Genomic DNA, 13,136 nt, shown 5'->3' with positions numbered 1-13,136 from the left:
ACTACTCCTACTACCCCATAGTCCACTCCTGGTTACTCTACCTACTTACCCTATAACCACACTCCTTGGTTTACTTCCCTTACCCCTAAGAACCTCACTCCTTGGTTTGTCCTACCCTACTACCCTAGTAACCACTCCTTGGTACTCCTACCTACTACCCCTATACCCACTCTTGGTTACTACCTACCTCTACTACCCTAACCCACTCCTTCTTTTGCTCCTACCCTACTACCCCGTAACCACACTCCTCGTTATCCTACCCTACTACCCAGAACCCCACTCCGTTTACTCCACTATACCCTAGAACCAACACTCATTGTATCCTCCTACCCTACTACCCTAGAACCCCCAACAAACCTCTTGCTTTACTCCACCCCTACTACCCCTGTAACCCCACTTCCTTTGTTGCCTACCTACTACCCCTCAGAACCCCACTCCTTGTTTTACTCCTACCTACTCTAGTAACCACCTCCTTTTTGCTCCTACAACTATTCACCCTGAGTAACCCCGCTCCTTGGTTTATTCTACCCTACTACCCCTAACTAACACACTCTTGGTACTTTACCTATAACCCTAAGTAACCCACTCTTGTTATCCGTCTCCTACCCTACTAGCCCTAGTAACCTCACTGCCTTTTTCTCCACCCACTACCGCTATAACGCACACTGCTGGGTTTCTACCTATTACCCTGTACCACTCTTGTTTGCGCTTACCCTACTACCCCTAGTAACCATTCTTCGAGACCCTACCCTATACCCTATACCCACTCCATTGGTTTATTACCCTACTACCTAACCCCACTCCTTGGTTACTCCTACCTCACCGTTTAGTAAGCCTCACTCCTTGATTTGCTCCAACACCACTACCCCTCAGTAACCCACTCCTGTTTACTCCTACCCTACACCCTAGAACCCCATCCTTGCCGTTACTCCACCCTACTTTACCCTAACCCACTCCTTGTGTCATACTACTACCCTAGAACCACACTCGCTTGGTTTACTCCTACCCTACACCCTAGTATACCCCCACTCCTGTTTACCCTACACTCAACTGACCTTAAACCAATCATTGCGTTTATCTCTACCCTACACCAGTAACCCCATCCTTGGTTACTCTAACCTACTACCCCTGTTGAAGTAACCCACTCCTTTGCCCTACCCTACTACCCCCCTTAGTACAGCCCACTCCTTCAGTCTTCTCATACCGCGGTGCTACGCTGAGTAACACCACACTCCTTTGTTTGCTCCTATTGCCCTACTTACCAGAACCACACTCCTTGGTTCTGATCTACCCCGTACTACCCCTGATTAAACACACTCCTTGTTATCTACCTTACTTACTAGTAACACCCACTCCCTGGTTCTGATCCTACCCCTACTACCCCTAGTACCACCTCCTCTGGTTACTCCTACCTACTACCCTGAGGAACCCATCCCTTGGTTGTTCTCCTACGCCTCTAGTACCCCGGGTCCTGTAAGAACCCCACTCCCTCTATGGTTTACTCTACGCTACTACCTTAGTATAACCACACTCTCCTTGTTTACTCTCGCCCTCTCGCCCTACTAACGCCTAGTACCACATCCTTGGTCTTTACCGTCTACACCGTCACTACCCTAGTAACCCACTCGCTTGTTACTCCCACGCCCGACTTACCCCTAGTAACCCATCTGGTTGTGATCTGCCTACCTAATACCCCTAGTAACCGACACTCGCTTGGTTCTGCTTACCGCGTACTACTCTAAGTAACCCACTCTTGTTTACTCGCTACTGCTCCACTCCCGCTGCGTATCCAGTAACCCTCAGGCTCGTGGCGGGTTCCTGGGCTGCCTACACTCAACTACCCTGGCGGGGAGGAACACATCCGTGTTGTGCCTGACCCTCACTACTACGAAACCAAGCAGCGGGCTGCACTCGCGACTATGCCGAAACACCACTCCTTGTGCTCCGTGACGTGCTACCGGCTGCGGCCTATCACCCCTTGAGTAACCAGCGGTGCGAGATTCTCGCGTTCGGGGCCGGGCCGCGGTGCGTCCCCGGGGCGCGGACCCGGCGGGTGTGGGGATCGTGTTAGATATCATATATATATATAGCCTAGGTGCCTGTAGAAAATCACCGAGTACGAGGCACATTGGTTTTATTGGGACTCAATGTTCTCTATCCTTGGGCCGTCCGAGTCGAGCACTCCGGAATTTCACTGTGAATCTTACGGAACACTACAGTTCACTGCTTCCCCACTCTCTCACAGTTTTACGGCACTTAAATCTGCCACCATGTTGAATGCTGGTGTAGTTTGCATTGGGAGGGAGGTGTAACTATGCAGCAGATACAATAGCAGATAGAGTACAATGAAACTAACTGTAAGTGTATTAAAGAAAATAGCGGAAGACGAAACTTCTAATATATCGTATCCTCTAAACTTCAGGCCTCAGGTTCAAACCGCTATTGATAAGCGCTATCCTATATTGTTACAATTCAACATAAAAGCTCGCTTATTACGAGCAAAGAAAGCTAGCGGCCCTAGTAGGAACAAAATCTTGCGGAGCTTTTCAGCCCGTCTCTATCCTAACTGGTAGTGCGATTCCTCGGTGCAATGGCAGAACTGCTCAATTCAGCGAAAAGCCGGCTTCAAGCCTCTCTAGAAAGCGAACCGAATACTTGCTCGTTGGGTAGAGCCAGCGAAATTGCAAAAGTGGCGCCCTACGCGGCGTTTCGAGCTGCTTTCGCGCGCGAATCGGTGCATAGCAGATCGTCTAGCACTGCCGCGCCGATCTATCACGAAAGTATACAAGACATGACACCGTGGTCAGCAAATTTAAATTACATCCAGGCCAAGACGGGCCAGTTTTGTAATTATAGTATTTGATTCCATTACACCGGCATCCATCAATAATTAAGCAGTTATGCTCCGGCTGAGTTGAATGTTATCTACCTGAACCAAACCATCCAAATTCTGACCCAGTAATCAATTCTGCACACCTTGAAGTAAAAGTAACCAACCGAATATTATCTTGAGCTGCTTACCCCCCCCCTCTCGCTAAAAACCCGGCGCCACCTAGATTCTGATGAAACAAGGGGGAAATGGGCACGGCCGAAATTCATGGACAATAAGAATGTTAATCATCACGGCCTATCCTAAATGCATTTCGCACGTTTTCCAGAAAGCCAGATTTAAATCGGCTGCGACACACAGTACGCGCCTACATAGAGCCCACCTCGTCGTGTCAGAACCCAAGCCTTGGTCTCATTTGAAGGGCGGTCTATAGGGGTTGCACCGCTTCTGCTGTGGGGATTACCCATCCAAGCAGGCAGCGATTGGCTTGCGAACGTTTCGCTGAAACTGCACAGAAATCTCGTTCACGCGACCTCTCTAAACACTAGGGGGCCAGATAGGGCAGAAATGATCCGGAATATTTTCTAACGGCAGCGACCACGCAGACATTCCGTGGGGTTTGCACACACGCCGGTGTTGATCTCTCTTCCCCCACCAACCCTTCTCTGTGTTTAGGGATCTGTGACTGCTAGTGCCTAGCAGATCTGAACCCACTCACCCATACAAATAATGCAATTTTGTCCCACTGCAGAGAATTACTTTAGGCCATATAAAAATATTCTTTGTTTGCCCCTCACCCGACCGACCGCCAAAAAGGGGCTGACTCAAAAAAATTTGTCTCAAATTTTTGTTGTTGAACCACAATATGATGCACTGCTACATTATAGAGCATCTGTAGGGCAATACATTATACTGTACCAATGGAAAAACAAATCTCTCAACACTAGACAAGGGCACTCACGGAGAGTGCATACTCTCCGCCATGCGACATACAACACATAGGCCATACCCCGACTCACGAACACCACAAATAACCAACGATATACCCATGTAACATGTATGTGTACGAGTCTGGCTCGCGCTCGCTGCTGGCTGCTGCTGACTTGCTGCTGGAGCTGGGCTGTGGGCTGGCTGGCTGGTTTGACTCGACGCGCTAATAGCTCTGAGGTCGCGCGAAACACATTGCACACTAACGAACCACACTAACAACACTAACACCACGAACACACGAGACCGATTCACATTAACCTCTGCCAACTCCGTTGGGCCGGAGGTTAATAAAAGGTATCTCCACACAAGCACACCCGAGCACTACATGTTACCGACACATTGCTGAATTTGTAAAAGACCCCGCCACTCAAAAAGCGACCTAACCTTACCCAACTTTGTTCAGCCGTGGGGTCGAGTGAGGCAAACAAATTTTTTCTTAATTGTGGCCTTAAGACGACTAGCTTAATCATCACAACAGGATGTAGTTCAAGCGTACTTATATGTAACAATTACACGGAAGCAATCACTTCCACAGGGCGAAGCCAACGTATCTATATTACGCTTGGTTAAGAGCTAATTATTAATTATTAATATTTAATAAACTAATTATAAATAATATAGCTATAAAATAGCTATAATAAAATAGCTATAATATATTAATTTAAGCTAATTATTAATTAATTGTTAAGCTTGTTTAAGCTTCAACGATACCGATTCTCGCAACTATTGAGGTACATACCCACGTTAATGCATGGATTAGACACGACTAATAATAGCCAAACTCACCCTGATAGCCTATAGCTGTGAATTAAAACCTCATTAATAAATGAATGTTTAAATTCTCACCTAATTTCCACATGGCCTGGCGCTCATAGGATCCTATGTCCCCCAGGGTAGCTGCCCCCCCCCGAAACGTACCCCTGGGTACGATCGTGCGCTTATACCGGAACGTACCCTGCCGTCGACTATTTGATATGGTTAGCGGGTTAGGATTATGGGTTAGGGTTAGTGGATTAGGTTCTAGGGTTAGGGCACGTTTCAGGGTTAGGCGATAGGCGTAGGCGACTCCTCTAGACTCAGTTCAGTGGAGTAGCCGCCGACATGATACGTCCGGCATATTAAGATAGTACCAGGGTACGTATGGCGGCAGTACCCTTGACGGCGCGACAATTAGACCTGCTCAGGCCTGTACTTGGTGTGTGCTGCTCTCTTACAGAATACCACCTCAACACATTTACTCGAGCCAAGATTTAAGTAAAAATCGACAAAACCTTCTTCCTCTGCTGCACCAACGCTATCAACACTTGCATATTTATGAGCTCATCAACACTAGCTAGCAGCACTTACAACTTATCTACATAAGCAATTACGAATACCTTCATGGATGTATAACTAACTACACAGCAGCTCTACATTTACAAGCAAGACTCTCATTTAATAAATCTTTAAGACATTTTTGTTTTGTTTTAAAGGTTTCCGACCATCGAGATGTCCGTTTCAGGAGCGGCAGTACATGGCAACAGTCACGTTCACTCCTGCCTTTGCCGAGTTCATTGTTTTGCCCAGTACAGCAAACATACCTAAATTTAGTCAGCAAAAATCAGCTTCCAATAATAAGCATGCATAGCTCGGAGCACCCATTTTTATGAGCTTTTAAAAATAAATCAGAATGTGAACCTATTCACCAGGGTAGCAGTAATTAATTTCATGCAGTGCAGTGCCATTTCCACTAAATTCTCACATCTTTTTGCATTCACTATTTATAGCCAAATAATACACCCCAAGAAAAAAAATTTTTTTTTTTACCCCCCCCCCCAAACAGTTTTGAAAACTTCTACAACGTCATGTATGATACTTATGTCCGCTTTTATACTGGAGTTCTATCCCGCTTCAGCGTCCGGACCTGAAGCGGGATAAACCACAGTATAAAGTCGAAAACCACCCTTTAGCCGCAGCTTAAAGTTAGTTCCCGCTCTAGTGGGGTGGTTCAGCGTCCGCTTCAGACCCGAGGTTAACGTTTCAGTATAAAAGATATCTCGACTTTAGCCCGCTCTAAATTCCCCCCCCAACTACCCCATTTATACTGCCGGCGGATTATCTCGCTCAGGTCCGGGACCTAGAAGCGGTGATAAAGCTTCCGATAATTAACAAAGGTTCGAAAAACACTTAGCGCGAGCTAAAGGTTATTCCACCTCATGAGGTGGTTCAGGTCCGCTTTCAGACCCAAAGCAACGTCAGTAGTATAAAACGACTTATCCCGAGCTAAAGTTATCCCGCTTCAGCAGTATAAAACGACTTATCCCGAGCTAAAGTTATCCCGCTTCAGAAGCGGGCTAAAGTCGTGCGCAGTATGAAACGACTTATCCCGAGCTAAAGTTATCCCGCTTCAGAAGCGGGCTAAAGTCGTGCGCAGTATAAAAGCGGCATTACAGTTACATAAACGCGAGCCAATGACAAAAAAAAACAAGCGAAATGAGTGGCAGGAACATATGCATGCATGTACACAAACAAACGTGAGGGAAACAAAAAGCAAGAATGCATACACAGCGCAGACAACACGCATATATATATCTATGTTGTAATCTCGCTGTTACATATTCTGCATAATTTCTTTTTTTCTCTCTCACTTTTTCCAGAATCTATTCATTGGCTTCAGAACTCGCACCTGTGAAGTCACGATCTATTTCAGGGACTATTCCAGGGGTAAAAATTAACTTTTGAACAAGGGAGTCCATGCAACCCCTACCCTGAAAAAGAGGGAGTCCGCAGTCTGAGGTTCAAAATTAAAGATATTAACAATAACGCATGTGCTTATTTTTAAGATTCGATCATGCAGTTGCACGTCTGCCAAATTTTCTTTGGACATTAGCTGAAAAAATACAGTAATTCTGCGAGGCCGTGCTCCGGAACGAACAAGTTAGTATCGCAGAATTTTCAGGGAGTCGCGTACACGAACTTCTGTATGTGTCAAATCAGGGAGTACGGCAGTAAATCAGGGAGTATTTGACTCCGGACTCCCGTTAATTTCGCACCCTGCTATTCATTGCCAATTAGACGGCCAGGCAGCCTTCACACGGATGTAACGGATCATTTCTAATTTGGGAGCATCCAGAAGGAAATAATGAAGCCAATTTCCTGATTCAACTGCAGGCCGGTATTATCGCCTGAATTCTGCCTGCAGCCACTAAACGCCGCTATAAATATCCGAACAAGCAACCTTCTGATTAGTCCAGTCACCTGAAGATATTCTTGAAGCTACATTCCAATCCACTTCGTTTTTATTACTAGTTAAAGTAATATTTTTTAGATAAAATATTATATCTTGTATTATCATTTGGCACCAAAAACAATGATAGTTGCTACGATATTTGGCAAAAAAAGCACTTTTGTGACATGGAAACTTTAATGCAATGTAAATTTTGCGGAGAATAGGTGCTGCCATGCACGTCATACTGCTAGCACTTGTGAAGCTGGCAGAACGATCCGGCAGGCAGCTGGTGATGAGATATATATATATATGCATTCTGGGCAATTCTAGGAAATCCAGGAAAATCCTGTGCGACTCATGCCATATTAGAACAGTTAAGCACTGACAACAACAACAACAACAACAACAACAACAACAACGATATAACATCATACAGATAAACATCATTACACCACCAGTCTTTTACAGTATCAATAGAACCGGCGACTAGCGGGAGATTACACTTCAATCAGCAAAGCACTTCATCAAGGTCACACTGCATACTAGTAGGAGCAGCAAACGGTCAGCCTGGGCTCTGGCAGCATGCCAACCTTGCACTGCAGGCAAGCACTCCTATGTGCGCACGGCATGGCCCTCCGGCAGTGCGAGAGACGGCTGGATGCTAGCCGTGCATAGTAGCATGGCAATACAACTTGCTACCGTAACCTACATAGTACGATTTTATACCCATCTAAACATTGTCAGGTACCAATTTAGAAAAAAAAACTAATATATATCTATGCAGCATCCTGCATTATGCTGAAATCGCATTATATATATATAGATATATATATATATATATATATCAAGAGCTAAAAATACCTAATATTAGCTCCCGATATATATATAATATATAAATAGCCAACATCTGCATCACCCGTGTACTGCTGTACGGTTCTTAAAGGGATAGTTTACTCTAGGTTCTAGGGTTATTTTCAGTTAATTTAGGTTAAAATTACGCTACATAAAAAGTTTCATGGTTCTACAGTTTGATTACAACGACGGTGGCGCCACTCAAAGCACACGATCTGATAAGTTGCGCAAAACCACTTTACAGCTAAGGGCTACAGACCGAGGGTGTTTCTTATTTATTAATTTATAAGCAAAAGGATTGTAATATCTTATAAACGACATATAGTTTCAGTTATATTATGGATAAATTTGTCCTAAAATGAACATCGTTCGGTTAAATAGCATTTAGGTATAAATATAATTTAGAGACTGCACATTTCCATGAAAACGGAAAATGGACGGAAATCAGGGAATCACCCCTCTGAAACGGAATCACCAGTTTCACCAAAAATAACCCCCCAAAACACAAAAATAACCTTTAAAACAGCTCAAATCACTCTCGATCACCTCACAGATCATAACTCAGAATTTAGCATAACGACCAACACAAGACAGTTACAGTTTCAAATTGACCAGGCTTTTTTTCTCCAAGCATCAGGCTCATCAGTGCTGTATATATGTTGAACAGGCATCCATCAGTGTTTTCTCTTAATTTTAATTATTTTTGAATTAAAATGTAGAAATTTGCTGAAACGGAATTGAAGTGGAATTTAGTAATCTCCGAAACGGAATTTGGCAAATTTTGAAGCGGAAATGTGCAGTCTCTAATAATTGCACCTTTGTGATTAGCCCTCGGTTTGTAACGTGCAAAATAAATTGGCAAATACGCAACTTTTTCAGGGTGGCAGCACAATCGCGGGTGTCATGGCGCCAAATTTCGTAGCGTTGATGTGTAATTAATTATAACAATTAAATTAGGTATCTGGTGACAAATACATGTGGGTATCTAGACGATTTGTTATACAGTAAGTACCGTTGTATGTAGTAAAATCCTAGAGTCTACTATCCCTAAAAGTCACGGGCTCTTGACATTTCCCAGGTGCCCACACTTAACACCCCTCACGGTGACACAATTAGTGGAGTCGCTGATATTTTCGATCCACTAGCAGGATTATGTCGCTAATGACAATCCACGAGCTTGTACAAATTCGAACAGAAGATATTTTTAAGGAAGAGAAGGCGCTAGAGTTTTAGAACGGAAAGAGACGATATACGCAGGAAATGTGACAAGTGGGTAGCGGTGGGTAGACAAAGACACGGCTAGCTCTGCAGAAAACATGGACAGACTGCCTGGTGCAACTGCAAGACCCCGGCAGACCGTGGAAAACACGAAACGATGTGAAGCAACGCACACTTGATGTCAATGCCAACAGAAAGCATTTCTCGCTATCCTATCAAAGGTGTAAATGGAGGGGGGCAGAATTGCATTAGTATTACAGGGTGCGAAATTAACGCGAGTCCGGAGTCAAATACTCCCTGATTTACTGTCGGAGTCCCTGATTTTATATATGCAGGAGTCCGTGTGACTCCCTGAAAATTCTGCTATACTAAACCCTAGCGCAGACTTGCGACTAGACTTGCGCAGATCGGTCGCACGCCTCGCCGAGTGTGCGCATGCAAGCGACTGGCTACCATTTGGCGAAAAATGACGCTGGCGGCATGGGCAGTATTTACCCGTCATCTCCAGTCGGATCGCGACATCTTTATATGCCGCATGTTTCTTAGTGCGATCGCTATTTAAAAAAAAGCTGCGGTATCCGGGGAATGATCCGGGCCTGTAAAATCCCTTTAACCTACAGGCCCGGCTGGCCTGTAACTTTTCAAACTAATTTCTACCCCTGGTATACGTACTGATCAGTGCCAGTTTCTTCCAGTTCGCGCCGAGAGCGCCGTGGGCGACGAGAGAGAAGCCTAGAGTGGCGCCGACTATGCTGTGAGTGCCGGAGACGGGAAGCTTAAGGAAGGTCGCCACCACCAACCAGATGCTGCTACCTGAAACACATTAGCAGGGAAGTAGAAATTAACTTTTGAGCAAGCGAGTCCTGCCCTCAAGAGAGGGAGTCTGCAGCAAAACGAGGGAGTCCGCAATCTGAAGTTCAAAACTAAAGATATTAAAACAATAACGCATGTTGAAGATTCATGCGGTTGCATGTCTGCCAAATGTTCTGTGGACATTTGCTGAAAAAATACGGTAATTTCGCGAGGCCGTGTTCTGGAACGTACTAGTTAGTATAGCAGAATTTTCAGGGAGTCACACGGACTCCTGCATATATGTCAAATCAGGGAGTCCAACAGTAAATCGGGCCCGGGGGAGTATTTGATTCCGGACTCCGGTATTTTGCACCCTGAAATTACCACGCACCGAACTAGCACGGAATTACTATTAAACGATTCCCGTGACAGAAGGCAATCGCAGCATTAATAGAAACAATTACAGAAATTACTGCAGTAATGCAACATGAACGATGTAGGCAGTAACATGAAATCACGTTGGATACAAGAAAACGGTTGTTCGGAAGGAAAGGTAAAAGAGATGGAACCGTTGCATGGGGGAAGACTTTAATATTGAGTAGATTGTGAAAGTAATGTAAACATAAAAGGTAGAACTAAACTAGCACTGCGGATCTATACGAAAGTATACAAGACATGACACCGTGGTCAGCAAATTAAATTACATCCAGGCCAAGACGGCAGTGTAATTATAGTATTTGATTCCATTCCACGTCATCCATAATAATTAGCAATTAATGCTCCCTAGTTGAATTCTACCTTGAACCAAACCTTAATTCTGACCCAGTAATCAATTTCTGCCACTGAAGTAAAAGTAACAAACCAATATTATCTTGAGCTGCCCCCCCCCCCCTCCTAAAAACCATGGCGCCACCTAGATCTGATGAACAGGGGGGAAATTGCACGCCGAATTCATGACAATAAGATGTTAAAAAATTAATCATCACGGCCTAACATCCTAATATCCTAAATGCATTTCGCACGTTTTCCAGAAAGCCAATTTAAATCGGCTCCGACACACAGTACGCGCCTACATAGGAGCCCACCGCGTGTGTCAGAACAGCTTGGTCTCATTTGAAGGGCGTTATTGCACCGCTTCTGCTGTGGGGATACCCATCCAAGCAGGCAGCGATGCTTGCCGAACGTTTTCCGCTGACAACTTCACAGAAATCGCCTCACGCCACCGATCAAAACACTAGGGGGCCAGTAGGGCGAAATGATCGGATATTTTCTAACGGCAGCGACACGCAGACATTCCGTGGAGGTTTGCACACACGCGGTGTTGATTCTCTTCCCCCCACCAACCCCTTCCTGTGTTTGGGATCTTGACTGCTAGTGCTAGCAGATCTGACACCCACCACCCTACAAAATGCAATTTTTCCACTGCAAGAATTCTTAGGCCATAATAAAAATATTCTTTGTTTGCCCTCACCCGACCGACCCGCCAAAAAGGGGCTGACTCAAAAAAATTTCTCAAATTTTTTTTAAACAAATTGTATCACTGTACATTATATAGATCTGTAGGCAATACATTATATGTACCAAGCAAAACAAACATTCAACACTAGACAGAGGGCACTCACGGAGAGTGCATACCTCCGCCAGCGACATACACCATAGGCCATACGACTCACGAACACACAAATAACCCACGATATACCCATGTAACATGTATGTGTTACGAGCTGGCTCGCCGCTCGCTGCTGGCTGCTGCTGACTGCTGCTGGAGCTGGCTGTGGCTGGCTGGCTGGCTTGACTCGACGCGCTAATATCGATCGCGCGAACACATTGACACACGAACACACTAACACACTAACACACGAACACACGAGACCGATCACATAACCTCCTCCAACTCCGTTGGGCGGAGGTAATAAAAGGTATCTCCACACAAGCACACCCGAGCATACATGTAGACACCATGCTGAATTTGTAAAAAGACCCCCGCCCTCAAAAAAAGCCGACCTACCTACCCAAACTTTTCAGCCTGGGTCGAGTGAAGGCAAACAAATTTTTTCTTAATTGTGGCCTTAAGACGCTAGTTATCTTCATCACAACAGGAGTATCTCAAGCGTACTTATATGAACAATTACACGGAGCAATCACTTCCACAGCGAAGCAACGTATATATTACGCTTGTTAAGCTAATTATTAATTATTAATATTTAATAAACTAATTATAAATACTACAAAAAACTGCCCGAACAACTTTAGCGTATTAGTCTCAAATAAAATAAATCATCTAAAGCATTTCCTGCTTGTTTTGGTAATCAAGTATAGACCTTCACACTTTATACGTATGCCGGCGTGTTATTAAAACTACATAACTCAGTCCGCGTGCAACAGTGTAAATTCAGAACAGAAGAGGCAACAAACATTAGAATTTCACTTTATCCCACCACCGTCCCTTCGCCAGGAGTGATGCGCATGGCGACAGCACGTTGGCTACCATTGGCGAAAATGACGCTGGCAGCGCATGTGGCAGTATTACCGTCATCTCCAGTCGGATGCGCGACATCTTTATATGCCGCATGTTTCTTAGTGCGAGTCGCGCTATTCGCGGCAGTGCAACATCAAGACAAAACCGGCCTCTCCATCCACATATCTGAGCGAAATGCTTTCCTTTCATCCTCCCAGCTTGTGTGCTAGTGAGCGTGGAGCCATATTGAAATAGCACGTGATGAAATGTGCTCCAGCTGATTGGTTGGACGAGAATTTGCTCATTGTTGCAAGTCGCTGTCTACCCGCCACACCATGCGATCGTCGAAGGCGTTTCGGAGCGACGCAGTTGCTAGAAAATCAACGTTTGATCTTCTTGCGAGTCATCGCAAGGCAGACAAGATCGGCAGGTTGCGCGTCTCCCACGAGACGCGCTAGCGGCTATTCTCATGCGACGTCGGCTGCGATCTAGAAGTATAGAATCCTAGGCTTAACTAGTTCGTTCGCCAGAGCACGGCCTGCAGCGAATTATCCCGTATTTTTATAGCAAATGTCCCAAGAAATTTGGCATACCGTGCACGCGCAAATGTCCTTTTTGTTAATATTTTTAGTTTTAAACTTGCAAACTGCGGACTCCCCATTTTGCTACAGACTCCTTTGCGTCTTTAGGGTAGGGATCGAGTCCTGTTGGATCGCGTTCTTCAAAAGTTAATGTCTAGCCACGCCTGGTATGTTTAACGCGTAACAAAAAATTGTTTGTTTCCGTAC

At 45.0% G+C, this 13,136-nt stretch overlaps 1 protein-coding gene across 1 annotated transcript in view; it reads right to left on the bottom strand.

The window, feature by feature from the left end:
* The window catches only part of LOC106821360 (sodium-dependent phosphate transporter 1-like), an 87,635-nt gene that overhangs the window by 53,752 nt on the left and 20,747 nt on the right, over positions 1-13,136 (bottom strand). The window contains exon 3 of the mRNA XM_014826122.1: positions 9,771-9,911. Within this exon, the coding sequence (XP_014681608.1) occupies positions 9,771-9,911 (141 nt within the window). The remainder of the gene's footprint in view (positions 1-9,770; positions 9,912-13,136) is intronic.

The sequence above is a fragment of the Priapulus caudatus genome, unplaced genomic scaffold (genome assembly GCF_000485595.1).
Source record: "Priapulus caudatus unplaced genomic scaffold, Priapulus_caudatus-5.0.1 Scaffold70, whole genome shotgun sequence".
NCBI classification, from domain to species: Eukaryota; Metazoa; Priapulida; class Priapulimorpha; order Priapulimorphida; family Priapulidae; genus Priapulus; species Priapulus caudatus.
The sequence above is the reverse complement of the archived record's forward strand: the minus strand, read 5'-3'. Positions and strand labels throughout refer to the sequence as shown.